Source organism: Balearica regulorum, chromosome 1 (genome assembly GCF_011004875.1).
Source record: "Balearica regulorum gibbericeps isolate bBalReg1 chromosome 1, bBalReg1.pri, whole genome shotgun sequence".
Classification (NCBI taxonomy): domain Eukaryota; kingdom Metazoa; phylum Chordata; class Aves; order Gruiformes; family Gruidae; genus Balearica; species Balearica regulorum.
The window spans coordinates 138090204-138110374 of record NC_046184.1 but is presented as its reverse complement, the minus strand read 5'-3'; the positions used below and the strand labels follow the sequence as shown (position 1 = coordinate 138110374).

General features: G+C 40.8%; 1 protein-coding gene across 4 annotated transcripts in view; it reads left to right on the top strand.

The window, feature by feature from the left end:
* TBL1X (transducin beta like 1 X-linked) overlaps positions 1-20171 on the top strand; it is a 204880-nt gene that overhangs the window by 157117 nt on the left and 27592 nt on the right. For all 4 annotated transcript variants that reach the window (XM_075776666.1, XM_075776651.1, XM_075776659.1 and 1 more), the window contains 3 exons: positions 6628-6773; positions 9484-9733; positions 16398-16530. In XM_075776666.1, coding sequence (XP_075632781.1) covers positions 6628-6773; positions 9484-9733; positions 16398-16530 — 529 coding nt within the window. The remainder of the gene's footprint in view (positions 1-6627; positions 6774-9483; positions 9734-16397; positions 16531-20171) is intronic.

Genomic DNA, 20171 nt, shown 5'->3' with positions numbered 1-20171 from the left:
TTGTGAAACCTCTGTGTATGTACACTAGGGGTTTATGGCCATATTTTTATGGATATATAATTATATTTAGACAGAAATGTGGGGAGAAGCAAGGATAGGGATCCGTGTTACATTCTCAGTTCTCACTCGGTGCATCATATGCAAGGCGAAATACTAGGCTCTAAAATGGCAGCTGCAGTCAAGTACAGTGAACAACATCATGGTAGTCTCTTGGGCAATGGGCAAGAAATTATGTCATTCACCTCAGGAACTAGATTAGCGTGTGTTAGACCCAGGATTAAGAAAATACAGTTGCTCTAAGTTAAACTGTTTGCGTCTGGTTTTTGCAGCCAGAAATAGCATTCAAATATGCCCTTTGTGATAGGTATCCCTTGCTTCTCTACACTGGTAAATCTAGACCTACAAAAGCCTTAACTTAGAGTTAACTCTTTATACGTCATTAGTATTTGGAGGCAATGATTTTGGTAATGGTCCTATTTCACTGTTCTTTAGTGGAATTTCTTTAAACTGCAGTGCTGGGGCTCTAATTTATTTCAGATCACCACATTGCACCACTCTTCCCTTCTTGCCTTCCTGCTTAGATGGCACTCCCAAGACCCAGACGTCAAACTTGGGAAGATGTTTTTCCACTGGTTGCATCTGGTTTCTTTGGCAAGCAGCTGTGCGGGCAGCTTTGGAGTTACTTGGGTTTGGTAACACGGTAAAGCGGCCAATGGAACTGTGTGGGGACATCTTTTCCTCCTGCGTGTGATTTTCTTTTGACTCATTACACGGTGGAATGTTTCTACTTAATGCGTCTAAATCTCCCAGGATTTTTGCCCATATACCCATTTATGGTCATAAAGATGACTTCCCTTTACCCCCTCACAACCATCTTTTTTTCCTTGCAGCCTGTCCAGCTGTAGTCAGCTCTTACGTGCCTTCCATTCTTGCATGAATTTTACATCGGTCAAAGTCTCAGCAGTGGTGCCAGGTACAAGAGTGCCTTAAGAAAATAGGTGCTCAGGCAGCCAGAAAACTTAAAGATTGCCAGTGGATCCCATTTTAGCAGTTGCAGGTGGGTTCTACTGAGCCAAAAGCGTGAATCATTTCTAAAACCTTGCTCATTTTTGTATCCTGTACCTGCCATATACTTTCAAAGAGAACAGCATGTTACTTCAGAGATCAGGATTGGAAGGGCTGGTATTGGGAATTTCCAAAAAGAAAGACAATGCAATGTCAGAGAAATCAGTGAAATAAGTAATGTTGAGTATTTCCACCTGGAGATGGTTGAATTGTTACAGAAAAAAAAGAAAGGGCTGTCAGATAGTTTATGCCTCCTCATTTATTTTTTTTTCCTGTCTTTCTATTGAGGTAATAACATCACTAATTTAGTGATTTCTGGAAATCGAACATAAGATCCCTGGATTTGAAAACCTCAATCTGAACTGCTTGAGTTAAAGAAATAGGAAAATTTATTAAGAGCAGTGACACAGGCCTCCGTATGAAATCTCACTATTTTCTAGGAGGGCCACACTGGGCATTACTTATACAATGATTTGTAGGAATGGGTTGTTACTTGTACTCAGTGTTGGGATAGAGGCTGTTTATCATAAAGATGCCTGAGATGTGTGTGAAAGGCAATTTGATGTTCATAATTCTTTATTCTCTGTTTCATTCTACAGTAACAAATGTTTCAGTGAAGAATCAGATAGTATGAATAATTAAACTGAACAATTTGCAAATAACTTAGAGACATCTGGGTTTTATAAAAATTATTTGAACAGTATACTAGTTAAATTTACCAGAGAAAACCAAGTCCAGTTAGTTCACAAACGGAAAGCTTGTGCTGTGTTCAATAGATCGCTTAACTATTGCTAATTGGGGCATCGCTGGGGTAATTCCTGAGTAACCAGCAAAGACTGGAACACTTCAGAAGTCGTCATTTCCACAGACCCCTCTTTCTCTTTCCCTTCACTTCTACCAATGCAGCAGTAGATGCTGTAGCTGTTGCAATTTAAGATTGTGATTTAAACAAGACTGCTTTTCACCATGCTAAAGGGATAGGAAAAGGAAAGGAGCGCTTCGTGAACATTGGTTAGATGGATCTGTGAGTGCCAGATGAGCTAGCACAGGGAATACTCAGCAGCACCCCAGGTGTGTGGCTAAAATGAAGAATCCTTCACTGCCAGAAGAGGTGAGACACATCTCTGGAGAAGACAAGGTATTCCCCGGGCTGCGTGGCTGCCCAGTGCCCTTTCCTGCACCTACATTGGACAGGCATTTCTGCCTGGGCAGGCATATTAAGAACAATTAAAACTATGTAGCCTGCAGATCAGACAAGCACACAAACAACAGCATTATGTTCATTAAATAAAACCTAGTCAACTTATGATCGATGACAAATCTTGTTTTAAGGGGTGGCCATTTTTAGCTAAAAAAAGGAGCAGCCAAGGGAAAAAAAAATCTTGATCACCTCTATTTTTGCAGTTACAGCAAAATCTATCAGTGAAATTTTGCAAAACACAGCCCTACATATGCATTTTTTGGCACTGCCTGGGGCAAGAATTCCCAAATGGCTGTGTACATACCACTGAGAGTATATACAGACACCTCGGTGTGGGAAAAGATTCAGCACATAACCAGGACCTGTTATCACTGTCAGTACAAAGAAGTGCAGGAGTTTCTCAATGAGGAATTTCACTCCGTTTTCAAGTCAAAACCACTTGCATAACAATTTCTGGGTTGGGGGAGAGTCGTTTAAGTCATTTTTTCTGCATTCATAAAAATATTCTCTGTGCTTTTATGCTTTGTAAAATCTTTCAAGACCAACTATTCCACAGTTGATAGGTCACCTCCCTGTAAAGTGATCATACCAAGTTCTGCACTGTTCATTTGGCTATTTTTTTCATGTCTGATAGTGTATTTACAGATTGTACATAGTTTGACGGTTTATGTTTTCCCATCTTTTTTGAGGTGGAAAAAAACCTGGGACCCATTCTCTCAAGTCTGCCGAAAAGTGCTGTTTAGGGCACTGGTCCTGTCACGACACAAGTGACTGTCTGGTTCACTGGTACAAAACCGGTTCAGTGTGTGTTCAGCTCTCTCCCCTTTGGCCCTTTCTGAACACGTCTTTAACCTTAAAAGCTCGTAATCTCATTGCATGTCTCCTCGAAGGGTTAACTACATTGATTTCATTTATTGGTACTGTTTGAATGGAAGTTATTTTTTTATAAAGCGATTATTACAGTCACTGAAATGACAGAATTTATGAGAAATAATGCATATGGACATAGGTTTGCAACTTTCATTTGTGTCACTACTACTACAGCATTTCAGGTTTGAGTCTATTGTAATGTCGTGTCATCCCTACCGCGTCCTTTCCTCAGATCCCTGTGCTCGCTCCCCAACTGCCTCCACAGCCTGCACGGAGTCACCTAGGGGGGCGGGGATGCTCGTGTCTTGGCTTTTGTGTTTCCCAATGTGGTTTCATGAACTCCAGAAGGAGGGCCAAGTTAACAGTTGAAACACAAGCTAACATTTAAAAAACCCTTGCCTTTATTTAACAGAAATCACCTTTTTCTAAGACTGAACTATAGAGCTGCAACATTGCTATATAATTCAGTGTACTCAGATGCAGAGCCCCAAAGAGAACTGATGACATCTGGTAACTATAAAAGCAAAGCTCAAGTGATTTTTCAGCGTTATCAGAAACCTGACGTGGATACAGCTTCATTCAGGATTTTGTTAACTGTGTGTGTTACTTTTAAAACCAGTTTGCTTTCATATGAGCCTTACATAAATGCTATGGTAGTACAAGAAATCAGGAGGTAATTAGCTGTCGGTCGGTGGTCTGGTTGAGTTGTTTCTGTTGTGTTTGTTTTTCTTTTAATTACAATTGTATGGGAGGATTTTTCCAAGAGGGACGGGGACCACGGTGTCCAGCAGCACTCAAGCAGTTTCACTCTGTTGATTATCAGTATTTGGATCTTATCAGGTAAGATTTTAGGAAAGTTTGTTACAAGTGCTGGAAATGCATGAGTGAGATTGCTCTTCAGTGACAAAGTGGCGAGGAGTTTTGTGTTTTGTCATCTAACAGGTGCTTTGGTAGTAGTTTCTTAGCATCAAGAGAAACAGTAAAATAACAAGATTCATGGCAATAACACAAGTGAGTTTAGTGCTGAGAAGTTCCTTCTCTCACGCGCAGCCAGGTGAGATGTGTCGCTCTTTGGGGATGTGGCAGCTCAGTACTAGACAAAGAGGTTACCAGTGTGCCACGGTCATCTCTTTGCTGGCAAAGATGGGACTAGATATATGCCAGCAGCAAATAAAAGGTCTGCAAGATACCAAATGCAATAATGAGAGGTACAAAGTCAGAGTTAAAATTAAGCCTACTGTAGATCTACAGTACTGATTTTCCACTTTTATACATTTTCTACTGATGTTTGTTGGTTGCCATTTTTATGCCATCCACCTTTTGACTGAATCAGAGACCATGTTACAGTTTTCTGAGCTGCCGACTCACAAACTAGCTGCTGGCTTTTTTAGCAGTCAACTTCCGTGCTTCTGGACAACAGGTTAATTATCTCATTCCTCTCCATTCCTAAGTAGATTTGCTGATTTATCCATCATGCATTTTAAAGTCCATTCCTTTTCAAGAAAACGCTGTTACTGTTGTTGATTAATTTAAATATACGTAAATATAAATTACGTGGGATCTGATTCTCTAATTCCAGTTAGTTGCATGACATCTATTTATATATGCATAGACATTTCAGTGTTCAGTGATCAAGCCCCAGCTCTCGGACGCAGGCTGTGTATGCTCACTGCTTGATTTCTTCCTCATTGTGGTGCCCAGTAATATGCTTTGGTGTCCTACAAAACTAATAACAAGGGAAGAACACTGCTCTGCAGATCTTACAGTCTATTTTGGATGCAGCAGGAGGTCCAGCAGCTCATAAACTAGACCAGGCCATAAAGAGCAATACAGGATAAGAATTGGACCAGGGATTAAATAAATGATACCGCAGTTTTCAGGTGGTTTTTACTGTGCTTTATTTTTATGCTTTGTAATCCTACGTAATTCTGCTCATAGGTGGACCTGCCACTTGCTAAAAAGTATGCAAAGCATCCCAAGCATCCCATAAAACTGGGGGAGTGCCATGAAGGGAAGGTAGGGTCGGGAAAGGAGAGGATAAGAGGCAGTTACCAGGAAGAGGAGAAAAACAGTGGCAAAATGCAATGTGTAGGGGGAGAGAATCACAGAGAAATACATACCTCGGCTTCAAATGTGGGAGGCATTCTATTTCTCAGCTTGTTTTTGCTATCTATCTACAATCATAATTGAGCTAGCTACAAAAAGGATCCTGAAAACAATGTGAGTGAGAGAGAGAGAACGCATTACTGTGGAGCGAGCCCAAAATCCCATCCTCCAGCCCACACACAATTGGACATTGCAGTGATATGGGGGAAATCCTTTAACGGTCAAAACTATAAATGAAGCTACTGTTGACAAGGGGAAGAGGCACAGCTATATTTAACGGAAGTATTTTCATTTGAGCACTGCTTTCTTTTTCTTTTTCTTTTTTTTTTTTTTTTTTTTTTCTTTCTCGTCTAGTCGGTGGAGACTGCAAAGGCTCTTCCTGTCTGAGACAGTGCATGGGTGGTTTCCCCAAGGCTTTTAATGTTAGATTAATGCTCTGGAGACAGTGTGGTGATAAATGGGTTCCTACAGTTATATCTACATCCTGTTTCCCCATCCCCCTCCTGCATCTGCCCCTACGTACAGTCACTCTGCAGCGCTCGCCTTCATACCCAGCAACAGTTTTCAGCAGCTTCAGCCAGCGTTTAAGGCACAGCTCGCTCTTTAAAATGTGTCCGGCAAATTTATTTAATCTTCAGTGCCTTCACCTTCATTACCCCTTATTTCTAGGACAATGACAAAAATGAAAGAAGTAAGAGAAAGACTTCTGGTTAGACAGGCCGCCGCACTGGTTTGTTGTCTGCTGTTTGGCAGATCCCAATTAATTACTTTTGCTATTACTGTTCACTTTCAGAAAATAGGTTTACAGGGGCAGCCTTTCAGTTGTTTCCCAGTTTAATGGCAATGCTCTGCACGTCATATTGTACTCGACAATAAATGAGCAGAGGATTTGAAATCTTCTCCCTGGTATAAGGGAATGGCTCCCTTGTGTCAGCTGAATCTATGGCTTGATTTTATACAACTTATGCACTGATAGGGATTTAAGTATTTATCTTCAGAAAACACCCACACTAAAATGCAGCAAGGGAAATAAAGATTCAAGGCACTTTTTTTTAGCTGGACTTGCCCTTGTGGCGATTCCTAATTTTTTGTGTTTTTTCTTTTCAGTTAGTGCAGTGCTCCGGTTATTTTTCTCTGCGTGCATTTCCATTTCTATACGGCTTCCCCTATACGTGCAGGGAAGGGGGATGGGCGGTGGCGGTTGCAGGGTGGTCAGGATGGCTCTGGTTAACCTCCCGGGCTCCGTGCAGCCAGCCCGCGTCCTTCTGCTTGCACTGCAACGTCTCTCAGATCTTGGAGCAGAATTATTTTTAGACCGTGAAGTGAAGGTGTATCTGGCTGATGCATTTAGATTTCATGTCATGGCTTCCTTTTCCTGCTCTCAGGTTTCTCCCACTCGGCCTTCACCTTCGGTATCGAGAGCCACATCAGCCAGTCCAACATCAACGGAACACTAGTGCCACCTGCCGCACTCATCTCCATCCTCCAGAAGGGGCTCCAGTATGTGGAGGCTGAGATCAGCATCAACGAAGTAAGTACGCGCGACACCCCCGGCACCCCCGGCCAGCACACTGGGGCTTGCAAAGGCACGCATCCCAACAGCCCAGAGACACAAACCACCGCTCTGCTGTTTCTGTCTATCTGGTTTCATTCCTTGGACTTTGCCCCACTCCCAGCAGAGAGCTGAAAAGCTCTGAGGTAGATAGCGAGTTCAAATTTTAGCTCTGGCATTAGGCTGCCTTTGCGCTACTTAAATGGATTTTGTGCTGTTTCTGCTACCCCAGTCAATAAGTCCAGGATGCACAGATTCTTGCAGCAAAGAAGAAAATGTGTCTGTGTTTACAGTCTTGCCTTTTCAAGGTCACAGCAGAATTTGGCAGGAAAAGCCTGCAGTGTAGGTTAAACCTTCACTCCCTGACACCTGCTAGCAGGCAGCACTGCTTGCAAGCCGTGAGAAGCCTGATCAAAAACCCACGGAGGTCGCTGGAGAGTTTCTCTCTGATTTCAGTGACTTTGGCTCATAGCGTCTAAGACCAGGCATCATCCTCTCACGTACACGGCGAAACGGTTGTGTAAATTCTAACCCTGGCCAGGGCACTGGTTGTCTGTGGGGATTGTGTGAGCAGCCACAAAGTGTCTCTGTTCTCCTTGAGCTGCCCGGGGAAACAAAGAGGGGATGTGGGAAAAGCCAGTGTTTTTGCCCTGCCAACCTTAAAGGCGTGATGCTTCAAGAGGGAGTGAAGTATGGCAGATAAGCAAGTGCCACATTACAAAGTATTTACCATAGACATTCGTAATTGTCAGAGATCTGTAATAAATATTAATACATAAAAAGCTATTGCTTTTTCCTCTGTAGCTGAATGTAGCATGTGAATAGCATGGGTGAGAACAAAGGAATATAAAATAGAGAAAAGGTTGTGTTGTTTGGAAACTCACTTGTTTTTATCGCTAACATTCTGTGTGGTTTTCTTTTCATGACTCAATACGGTGTTTAAGAGTTGTGTCCGTGTTATTTTTTAATTGGGGCAATGACATTTGACATTCATGCCAAGCTGCACTTTGATGCAGTTGTAATAACAAACCAGCGTTACGAATCTATCCCAGTTCACTGCTACTTAACATTTTGCCCTGTGCCTGAAACTGGAGCTACACAGTTAGAAACTTTCGGCCATGAACAGCACCTATCAGTTCAGGTCGTATGACAGCTCTAGGGGTCTGCTCCTGTGCATCCAGCTTTACAGTTGGCCTCAGTTGAGAGAATAATGTAAAAATACGTGTGTGGTCACCATTAAGATTTATGCTACTGTCATCCTGGTTTGATTCTGTTCAAATACATTATGGCAAAGCAAAGGCTATTCTTTCTGACATCTGAACGCCAATAATGTACGCTTCTCTGTGTGTGTGTATTACTTAAGAGCAGCGAGTAATCAGTGAGTCTATAAACTAATGTGTATAAAATGAAAGTATTGTTTGTGATCTGTGAAAGGGCAGTCATGGAAATAGTCCAGTAAGCAGTTTTAAAGTTAAAAATGTAAGATGCCAAAATCCATTGGCAAACATTTTTTTCATTGTGTAGCAAGGACTTGAGCCAGGATTCAAATAAATGTTGGTAGAGACATTTACATAAAAAATGTTGAGGAGAAAGAGAGCTTGTCTTTTTCTTCTCCAATGACTCTTTCCTCTCCTTTTTCTTCCCCATGAGGAAACAAATATGTATTATCTTAATATTGTAATTGTAAGGGGTAATTCAATGACCAGTCCAACAGAAGCATACTAGTCAGCCAAACTGCTATATTTTTCTTTATTAGTTAGTTATCTATTAAAAATGATATTGTTTACCAGCTGCTTCATCTATCCATATCCTAATCTTACCTGTTATTCCTCAAACACAAATCTTTCACTGCTGGGTCTTGATTATTTCAAAGAATTGAGGGAAGTGTGCAGAAGATCAGTAAAATGGCACTTTATGGAGACTACTAAAATCTTTTTCCTATATTTAAGACAATAGGAAAGTGAAAGTGAAGCAAAGCTAAGTAGATAGAGCAGTCGTTGACCTGAGTCTGTATTGAGTCTTAAAAAACAGCTCTTAAAGGTTAACTCAATTGGTTGTTAAACCTGAAGCCTAATTTACAGAAATCAAAATGAAAGCTATAACTATTATGAGTAAAACTAGCAGAAAAAAAAAGGAAAAATGATCGAAAAGCAGTCCTGTACAACCAGCTACAACTGGTGGTGCTGGGCTGATGAATGCAGTGTAAGAATTTTTGCATACGTCTTCTTTTGGCTGAGGTTCATTACTCATCAGCTGCTTCCATTCCTATGCCCCTGCAAGTACAGGAAGACAAACAATTCATCCAGAGTCCATTTGCCTTTATCATCGCTTTAGCCATGACTTTTTTTCAAAATACTAAACAAAGAGAAACTTTCTCTCATCAGTCAGACTTTTTTTCCCACAACATAATTTTTTTGCATCTGTAAAGAGTTTATACACCTGACTTTCCTACAAAATTCCATTAAATGACTTATTCACCAAACAGATTTCTAAGTGGAACACGAGTACCACCATCACAGGTCTGAGAGATGGTCCGTGGTAATGTGTCACTGTTGGTTAAGTCAAAGTGCAGTTTCTTCACACAACCCAGTTTTGTTTCTTTATATCATTACCTCTTTGCCGACCTCAAAGATCAGCAGTGGTGAAGATCCTAAACTTGCAGTTTCACTTCTGCTCATTTTCCCCGCAGGATGGTACAGTATTTGACGGCAGGCCAATAGAGTCACTGTCTCTGATAGACGCAGTGATGCCTGATGTTGTACAGACCCGGCAGCAAGCATTCAGAGAGAAACTAGCTCAGCAACAAGCCAGTGCGGCAGCGGCAGCGGCGGCAACGGCAGCAACAGCGGGAGCAACGACGACTGCTGTTTCCCAGCAGAACACACCAAAGAACGGAGAAGCCACTGTGAATGGAGAGGAGAATGGGGCACATGCAATAAGTAAGCCAACCCATGCAGCTGCTTCCACTGCTGGGGTAGAAGATGAGTTTCAATAATATTCTTGTATTTAGTTGGTGTCTGCATGGTGGGAGAACTTGGGGGAATCATTTCAGGAGGACAGGGTATTTCTAGAAAAGCTGCAGAGTAAAAATCACGTTTCACGTCACAGTGCTGCGTTTTACTGGTGTCCTCTCAGAGTCCAAAAACTTCACATATCTCCAGAATTGCAAATTGAGGCCAGTATCATGAAGTGGAGCTATATGCTGTCTCCTTGGAGCCGGCTAGCCAGACTGTTTTAATATTAGCAGCTTTATAGGTGCTTTTAAATATTTGATAGATCAGTCAATCATATTGGCCAGGCTAGGAGGGAGATGGGTGGAGAGGCTAGGACCTACAAGCCATATCTGTGTAAAAGCATCATGACCAGAATATAGCCTTGAGCACTAACTGTCCTGTGATCATCCATAGTCTTGGCACAGTCCTTGGCACAGTTTGGCCTATACCAGCTATCCATTCTTGAACAGCATGGCCAAGCGCAGGATAGAGGGTCGCATGTGCCAAGGACCATTCCCAGCGGACAGCTTGGATGTAGCCAGCCTGTCTTGGAAGTCACAGAGGGAAGAGTTCCTCACTTTTTTATTTAATAGCACATGCTTAGTCATACAGTCAACTGCAGCTACCTAAGTGAAGGTCCTACCTTCCTGAGACTTCCTCGGTCTGTGGGAACACTTAGTTCTCAAGACTTCTGAATTCACCTTTGTTTATTGCTGACAAAGGGAGACTGAGCTTGTATCTTAGACCTCTAAAGTCAGACATGTAAAACAAGGAGTGGACATACCTGCTTGCGTAACTGCATCTTGATGGCTGTGCTAACATTGTGAGGCAGATATGATTAATGGTTCTGGTTTCTCTGTGCAAACCATATTAGGACACTGGCTAACTTCTGAAATGAGACCTTAATGCCTGACTGTCTTCCAAGGAAATTCCAGAGGAACATGCATGGCAAGTTTTGTAGGAAGCCCCAACAGCTCTTTGGCTTAGACAAGTAACAGGTCAGGACTGTAGTCATATAACAGATTTTATTTGTTCTGCACTGTCAATACCTTTATCGGTTTCCATCTTCTCTTTGATCTGAATAGATTCCTCTGTGGGTCAGTGAGAAAAATGCTTTCAAACCAGGTTGTTCTCCAGTTAGATGGGATAGTTTCCCCCAATAAAACTGCAATGACGTAAATTGTATTTTTCTTCTGAGAAAGCAATTTTTTAAAAGTTCTGAAAAAATTGAAAATATTAATCTGTTTTTTAGACTATGGAATGCTCATGTTTTACTTCCAACTGACCCTTTCTTTTGAAATTGAACTTACTTCTTATGTGAAATGGTGCAAACAGAAAAGAAAGCGCTTTGAAATGTATCAAATGCTGACATTTTGTTTGTTGACACTTTCCTTCAGTTAGTTTGTGAAAATTTGGGGGGAATGTCTTCCTGTCCCAGGACCAAAAAAAAGTAAATTCTGAAGGTAGAAAACTGATTATCAGCTCATCACTAAAACAGAACTGCTCAGACTTACTTCCTTCTGATCTGAAGAAACACACATGCTAAAAGGAGAGCCTTGCAGATCAGTTCACATGTATGACCACACTCTAAGCTTCGATCTCTCAGATCTGCCATTTTATTATTAAAAAATAAAAATTCACACAGTGATACTCAGTAGGAAGGATTTTCATGAACAGTTGGAGACCTTTCTTGGAGTGTTGAGGAGGAAAAGTCCTGTATGACTGAACATCATCCAGTAGCTCTGGAGCAGGATGCAAGAACATGAGACTGTGTTGTCCAGTAAAATTTCACAGAGGTAGGATACATGTCAACCAACGAGATGCTCTACCAGACAGCAAATTTCAAAGCATTACTGTGGCTAAGCAGCCTACCAGGCAAACAAGTTAACGGGGCAATGGGAAGACAGAAAATGATAAAATCATAGAATGGTTTGGGTTGGAAAGGACTCCAGGTGGGATCTCACAGGAGCAGAGCAGAGGGGCAAAATCACCTCCCTCAACCTGATGGTCACACCTCTTTTGGTGCAGCCCAGGATACGGTTGGCTTTTGGGGCTGCGAGTGCACATTGCCAGCTCCTGTTGAGCTCCTCGTCCGCCAGCACCCCCAAGTCCTTCTCCTCAGGGCTGCTCTCAATCCAGGAGTCCTTGAGGAGTAGCTGGCTAGCTGGCATGTGTCATTGGCAGCTGCTGTTGTGCCAGCTGGTCATCCTGAGTGAAGAGGTGAGGTCTGCAGTTTAAGGAGCAAGAGGCGTTGGAAAGAAGCTGCTGAGAAATCCAGGGACAGCCAACTGTCTGATCTATATGACTCGCTCGCTTTGGGAGGACTAGAACCTTTCCGTCTGAGGCATTTGGAGGATAACAGCAAGGTGGTGTAGCACAACTGCAGATGAGGATTATACATGGGAGAGGCACACAGAACTGCAAATCTGGCATTTTCACCCTTGAACAGACCTGCTTAAATAAACTCCAAGAGATCTGCCACAGTAATTATCAGAAACTACTAGAAATAAAGACTAACATATCTAGCTGGCAGTTTACTGCATAGGTCCGATTAACACTCTCGCAATTGTATTTCCCTCTCTTGTGGTAAAGTTAGAAAAATATAGTGACGTTAATGAAATAACAAAAGGGTCATACCCTTCCTTTTCATTGTTTATGCAGGGCAAACTGTATATCCAGCCTCACCTTTTCCGTTATCACTGTGTTTAGAGAGCCTGGTTAGCCCAGGATAGACTAAGATGAGAGATCTGGCAAGAGCTTAGTTGAGGACAAAAGGTCTAGGGTAGGATTGGACAAAAGTTTAGGATAGGACGTAAGACGGGTGAGGTGAAAGCTGGGAGACCTACTGGGTAGAAAAGCCCGCTGGTACGAAAGGTGTGAGAAACTTCCCAAGCCTTCATTTTCACTGTTGTTGGACTCCATAAAACTGGCATGTATAGGGACAGTTTTGACTAGTCTGCTAGTCCTTAGTCATAACCTGGCAGTCACCCATATATCAACCTGTCGTAAAAAGGTGGGATGGGGGGAGCGGGGGAAAGAGATGTCTTTGGAAAGTTACCGAGTTTGCATTTATTCTGACACGGAGTTCTCCATGACACTATAAGTCTTCCAAAAGAGAGTTAATATATTTCATATAATATGATAATTTTTTTATATTTTATAATTAATATAATATGATAGGGTGATTTGATTTAAGAAAGGGACAGGCAGAAAAAAAATCTAACAATGGCAACAGTTTGAGGGTAGATTCAGATAATAAATAAATAAATAAAATTGCTGCCTTCTATTGCTCCTTCCTGAGTAATGTTTTCAGCTTTGAGTCACTTTAAAAATTAGTAAAAAAAATAAAAATTGGCATGTCGAAACGGAGCCAAACTTCGGATTGTTTTCCAACTCAAATATTTTTAGTGTCATTTGTTTCATTATATTTGCAAGGATTGGCTTGTGTTTAAGAAAAATAAAGCTCTGGAAAAAAGGCTGAGCCCAGTTCATTTATTATAACTACAGCTGTAAAGAGCAACTTCAGTGAAAGGCCTGTCAAAGATTTAAGTAAAAAAACACATTTCCTGAGAAAAGACAGGGTAAGCACTGGTAAGATCTTAAAAATATATCTTTTTTTTTTAATTGGGAGGAAATAGAGTCAGTATTACTCACTGGTATGTTAGAATTATATTTTCTTAAGAAACTTAATCATAATCGTTTGGGGGAATAGGACTTTTAATTTCCACTTATTTTGGATTTTTAATAGATATTTTTTAAATATTTAATAATTAGAAGAATATAGCATAGACTTCACCAAAGATCTGCTGGCCTTTAGAAAACGGTTTGTTTTAACATTTGAGCAGAATCCTCCACTACGTGACCTGCAAACAAGTTTTTCATCTACAAGGATCTGTTACACTCGGTAGAACTGCCCTCATTCCCCATGTACACACTGTAGCTGCATCCTTAGGAAAGCCAAATTTTCGGATGAGACCAGGGCTCACAAGAGCTCGCGCTGTGTCATGAGCTCAGCATTCTTACGAGGGAGCCGTCTGGTGCTCAGGGGTTTCTGCAGTTTTTTCTTGTTACCATAATCGTATCCATTTTATATTGCTGGTGTCCATCCGAATCTGAGAAGAGCCTGAAGCAGTATCGCAGAAGGATGAACTGTCCTGTTTGTTCAGTGGGGCATTTTAACTTTTGTGCTTAGCAGTAACACTCTAAATATGAATGTGCCAAATTACTGATGAAAACAGGAACTCATATAACATGAACATTTGCGAATGATTTCTGAAAGACTTCTCATCTTTCCCTCCCTTTTCTTCTGAACCATCAAAGCTGTAGTGTCAAAATCATTACTGGAAGACAACAGAAAATAATCCTGCAGGTATTTCATTGCTCCCAGAGGCCAGTCAGTCTTGCAGGTACTAATTCAGGTATCAGCCGATCAAGGTGTCTTTTTCACAGCACGACTATTTGTGGGGTTTTTTACAGCAGTTAATAACATTCAAAGTGTGTATCTAGGTTCCTCCATCTGGCCATATACAAAGGAAGAATACTTCTCAGTATCAGGTGGCCTTGCTCTGATAGCACATCATGACTCTGGGACCTGGGAGTAATGCTGCTTCCAAGCTGTCACTTGGTTTTAGTCGAGAGTGAAAAGCAGCTCTGCCTTTAGAGCCAGGCAGGTAACAGTAGGATGGTATGTGGTGAGAGTAGCATCTCATTTAAATTTTTAAAATTAAAACACTTGAAAGATCTTACTTCTTGATTTACCCCCAGCTTCCAACTTACACTGTGAACAGGACACAGATGGATGCATAGCCATTATCATGCTGCTGTTTTTCTGATGAAAATATGCTTTAAACCTGGTGACTGTGCTGTGCTGAGAAATAGAGGATTGTGAGTTCCAAACTCGTATTTTCTGGTGGGTTTTAATAGTGCTTTGCTCTTCATTGCCCTGATTTCTGAGCATATCATATCAAAGTTCCCAGATGCTAGTGGCAGGCTAAATCTCGAATACTAGTATATCTGGACAGTGTTGATTTTAGTACTTGTATACATAGGGAGTTATCAAGGACAGTGCTTAATGTAGGGACTCAGCATAGGTGTAGATGTTGCAAATAGGTATTTGTAATATGTTTAGTTTTATGCAACAAGTCCATAGGTAATAGACGTAGTTAAAAATATAGGTATTTTGAACTAGAAATGGGAGCTGTGAAACTACTGTTAGTTGTTTTCTAATGTTGATGCTCAGTGCTGTGCAACTCATTGAATTACATGTGAATTACAATTCATCTCTGGTGTAGATAGAGCACAGACATAGTCAATAGTGTACCTAACCAAATACGCAATGAGAAGCGCTACTTGCGTGACTCGGCATAGATTAGAACAAAACAGGGTATTTGAAAGCCTGGGTAAGGGTAGAAATCTAGAGATCTTCCTCCTGATGGCAGTTGTGCAACATCACATCCTGCTTTCCCAGTCGAGGGGTGATAGCTCCGCAGAGCTCGAGTATCGGGACAGATGGCTGATTTTAAATGCCATAAACATGTGGCAATAAAGGAGCATAATTATTCCACTTGCGAACCTATGGATCTCCATATGTGATTAAAGAATGACTAACTAAAAGACTTAACCCAGAATGAGAACTTGGATTTTGATCAATCAGAGCAGATCAGCTGGCCAAGGCGTTGATGAGCTAACAGGAGGCTGCCTTTCCCCCAGCCTGCCAGCTATCTGCTCTTGGATGTGCCTTCTGCGGAATGGGCCACGCTTCTGCGTGCGATGCCTGCTGTCTGCTCTTTCAGTCTGTTACCTGTCCTTGCTTGGTGTCTTGTTCGCAGAGGATAATAACCTTTCGTGTTGCTGCCAGGAAGTGTGGTTTGAGCTGAATGAGGAAGATTTATACTGAAGCAAGGAAAATCTGGAGTGAAAACATTGTTCGTCATGCAGATTGGAATGAATTGCTGCCACTAACAGAAATCAATAATTTTAAATTCACTTTTTTCCCCCTTCGGGAAATAAAAGTGCTTTATAAAAACAAAGTTACTTAGACTGCAGTCTAAAGAACCCCAGAATTACAGCATGCAGGCTAAGTATATCTATGCCTCAGTTGGTACCTTTGCATATATTACGATATCCTTGAGAAGGTGATCACTCACCATTTCCCTGCTGTGCTCAGGGAATGAGGCCCTTATTCAGTATATTCTTCATCTGTGAGTAGCACACATATTACTTACAGGACACTGTGTAAGAAAATGTATGTGCTGTACACACATAAACCTTTTCTCAAATGTGGCAGTCCACTATTTTAATAAATCTGTAAGTCATTTTTAATGAAGCTAGCTTCAAAAAAAACTATATGACATAAATGCTAACTATTTTTTGAAGAAAAGCTATGTGCATTTATACGAAATATTTCTGAAAGCTCTACATTCTGTGAAAGTACTATAAATCTGAATCATTATAGGGAAGAAAAAAGGGTAATATGGTCAGTGACATAACACAGAATTTTATTTATAGTGCATACGTTGCTCTAAGCTTTAGGCTATGGGTAGCCAGCTTGTTTTTAAAGCAGACCTAACAACATCTTGCAAACTACTTATTCTGATATATCTCCTTACAGATAATCATTCAAAGCCAATGGAAATTGATGGGGATGTTGAAATTCCTCCTAACAAAGCAACAGTCCTTCGGGGCCATGAATCAGAGGTGTTCATCTGTGCCTGGAACCCTGTCAGTGACCTGCTAGCATCTGGGTAAGACCATGACTGAAACCAGCTGCTGCAATTAGAGTATATTTAGAGATGCAAGAACTTCCGAGTGTCTACTAGAGATGAATGAGCATTCGCTTCACTCTTTTTTCAGCCTGCAACTGTATCTTTCAGTAGTCCTGTACCTATGTAGGGCTTAAGTAATTATAAGGTGATGCAGAATATGAAGCATTTGCACATTTAAGATGTGCAGCATATGGCCCTGAATACACATACATTTTTAAAAGGGTTTTAAAATAACTGTGGATAATTCTCAGAGTATTTGAGGTTCATGTAATCTACTCCTACTTAGTTAATGGTTCACATTGGAGTCTCAGAAAGTTTTTGGCATCCCAGTTTTGCTGTGAAGTATGGAGACTCTAAAACGGAGTTCTCTTTGGCTATGTCCACATTGGCATAGTGCAGCACAAACAGGAATAGATCTGTAAAGCAATACTGTTGCGTGAGGACCTTATGTCACCACTGTTTGTATTGGAGGAGCGCTTCAGGCTGGACCTAGTTTTGTATGATGAGCAGATCATGAGAGCGTGCTTTGGTTTATTGTCATTGAAAAGGAACCTAGTTTGTGTTCTTCAGGACTTCTCAGTGACAACCAAAGCGTGGTAAGTGGGACAATCATGAGACTGACTTACAAAAAGCACTTCTGATCCAAATAAAAATGCTAACGTAAACATACCCCGAGGGCTGTATACAGGCACTGTTGGAATTTGTGTTTGTTCATGCATAAAGTTAAACCTTAAAACAAAGGCTAAATTTAAGAAGGCTAGCTGGGAACATGGAGGAAAGCTGATCCAAGTTAGAGGAAAGACATGGGTCTTCATCACTGTAAGTTGCTTAGCAGTATCGAAGACATTTCTTAGAAGGAAGAGGAGAGTTCTTATTTTATTTCAAACTTTTTGCAAGATCATCAGAATAATCTTCTTGTCTTTGTTGACTTAATACATGAAAATAAGGAATTAGAGTGCACGTGAGAAAGAATAAATAGGAAAACTAAATACCAGATTGGATAAACAGCACCAGATCTCTAAGAGAGTGAAGACAGAACTTTCCAAAGAAGAATTTCAGATAACAAACTGGATTTTTCAAAAATATAATCTTACTGAATATGCTTCATTTCTGGGATGTCCAGGCCTGATAGTACTTTTAGCATCTGTAGCACCTAGGTGTCTTCATTTATTAATTTTAAATAGATACAGCATTAGAATTTGCAAAAACTGTATGTAGGGTGTTTGGATGAAAAACTTGGGGTTTCAGCTCTTTTTTTCATAGGCTCAGTGTGTCTTCTGGTTTGCGATAGAGTCCCCAGGTGATGCCATGATACAGACAAGAGCAGTAATAGCAGCCACACTCCTGCACCATGCATTTGCTGTATCTTCTGCTAACCATATGCCTCTAACCACTCAGTTTTCTAGTGTCTCAGGCAATATTTCTTGGCAGTATTACTTATCCCTAGCAAATTATTATTATTAAGAAGGGAAGTCCTGATGTTTAAGGTCAGTCTCCAGTTACAATAGGCAAGTATAAAACAGTTATTTCACACAGATTGCCCTCTTCATATTGCCCTCTTCCCAGCATACAATTGAGTGAGCCATAAAATGAGATCTGTTTAATGTATAAATAAAAATTAGGATTGACAAATGTGAAAGAACTGTAGCATGTGATATTCCTTAATCATCCCGGCCCAAATCTGAGAGGATATTTTCAAGGAAAAATAAATGAATCAGGGGAAGGCAATGAATCTGTGATTTACAGGAATGTTCCTGCCTAGATAATGATTTGTAAATCAGCATCAAATGATCTTGGATGAACATGCTTCTGTACTAATCCTCTAACTTTTCAATGTATGCCTGACTACCCATAGATGTTAAATCATGTCCTAATAGTGAAGAAAGCCTCAAAAACTAAGAAGAATTTAGTTAACCCCATTAAATTATTTTCATGGTTGTTTCTTATTAAAGATGAAAATCTAGAGATTTCATAAAATCTGGAATAGCTTTCCCTTAGTGGGGACAAAATTAATTAGAATTTCATGGGCTGTCTTGACACCAATAGCTCCCCTATTTAGGATCATTCAAATGAAGGGACTGTATTTGTTGATACAATAGATCTCTTTTAGCCCTGTCATCCCAAACAATACACTTTTTAATACAAGTAAACTTACCCATTATGGGATTTATTTGAATTATATGGAGAACAGTCTGCAGGCGATCAGTTAGCACACCCACGTTATTATCTGAAGGAAAATCGGGGAGAAGGATACCACACAGAATTATTCTTTAGGGACACCTGGTGGCGCCTGAGATGAAATGAACACGCTGCTATATTCTGGAGAATATCCGCACAGCTGAAATTAGGCATCTACTCAAGTGCTCTGTCCCTCTGCAGGTACCTACATCTCTCAACCCATTACACAGGGAGTTAAGACTCCGAAGTAGAGCTGCTCAGACCTCATCTGTTGGCTTTGGCATTGGTAACTACTTCCTGGTATCGAACTCACGTCTCTGCTGGTGCTTTTGCCGTACTGTACTGCTTCCCTAGGATCCGTGGTTCACAGCCCTAGTGTGCGTAGGTTAAACTGTGGACCATTTAATAAACCAGAGTATGTGCTGCAGGGACGGAGGAACTAGTGGGCGTTTAATTTTACTGCAGGGTGCTAGGCACTGGTAGACGGATCGCTGGGACAGTGATATCTTCTTACACAGCTTCAGGTAAACCTGGAGGATGATAATCAGAACCATTAGTCAGATGTCTAAGGTAGAGGAGTACAATCTCACTATCCCTTCAATTAAGCTTTACCCTTCAGTGTAATAGATCTTTCTTAATAAGCTTTGCTGTTGGTTTTGGAGGCACATAAATACATGCGTGGTTAGAAAGTACAGTCAGGTGCTGTGTCTCATGCAGACTAATGGCAATGCAATGAAAATGCAAGTAATTTAGAACCGTCTGCATCTTGATCAGATTTTAGTCTGCTTGCAAGAAGGAAAGTACATGATGCAGTTAGCCTTCCCATAATGCAGCAGCGAGTGCCTGATGATGCTTTCATGACTGAAATGGCATAGAATGCACAGAAGAAAATGAAACCAAAGGAAGAGAGCTGAGTGCCTGAGTATGCCACTGCACAAAGAAGCGTTTGAGATGTCTGGTATAATAACAGTGCAAGCTATCATCTACAGGTAAACTATGTATTATGGCACCAATTAAACGAGGGCGAGAAATTCTCCAGGATCTACAGTATGCTGCAGTTCTGTTTGTCCTTCACAAAGTAATTCTTCAAAAAAGAAAACTGCAGTTAGTCTGATGTGCGAAGACCGAATTGTTAGATTCTATAATAGCCATATTGTGCTGCCCAGTCCGTAGTTTTCTTCTGGTTTCCCATCTGCCTGATTGTACCCATCTGTTGTCTTCTTAAAAAATACATGTAAAAACTATTAAATAAAGGAAATAACACATTTGTTCTGTTTATAAAGTGCCTAGCACAATCAAATCTCAATTCATGGCAAAGTATTTTCTTCAAGCCTTGTTATACAGGCAATACATTTTTCTAACAATTAGTGGCACTTTAGACAGCAACTTGATGTAATCTTCAAAGCACTTAAAGAATAATGCAGGTTCACAACTTAGTCTGA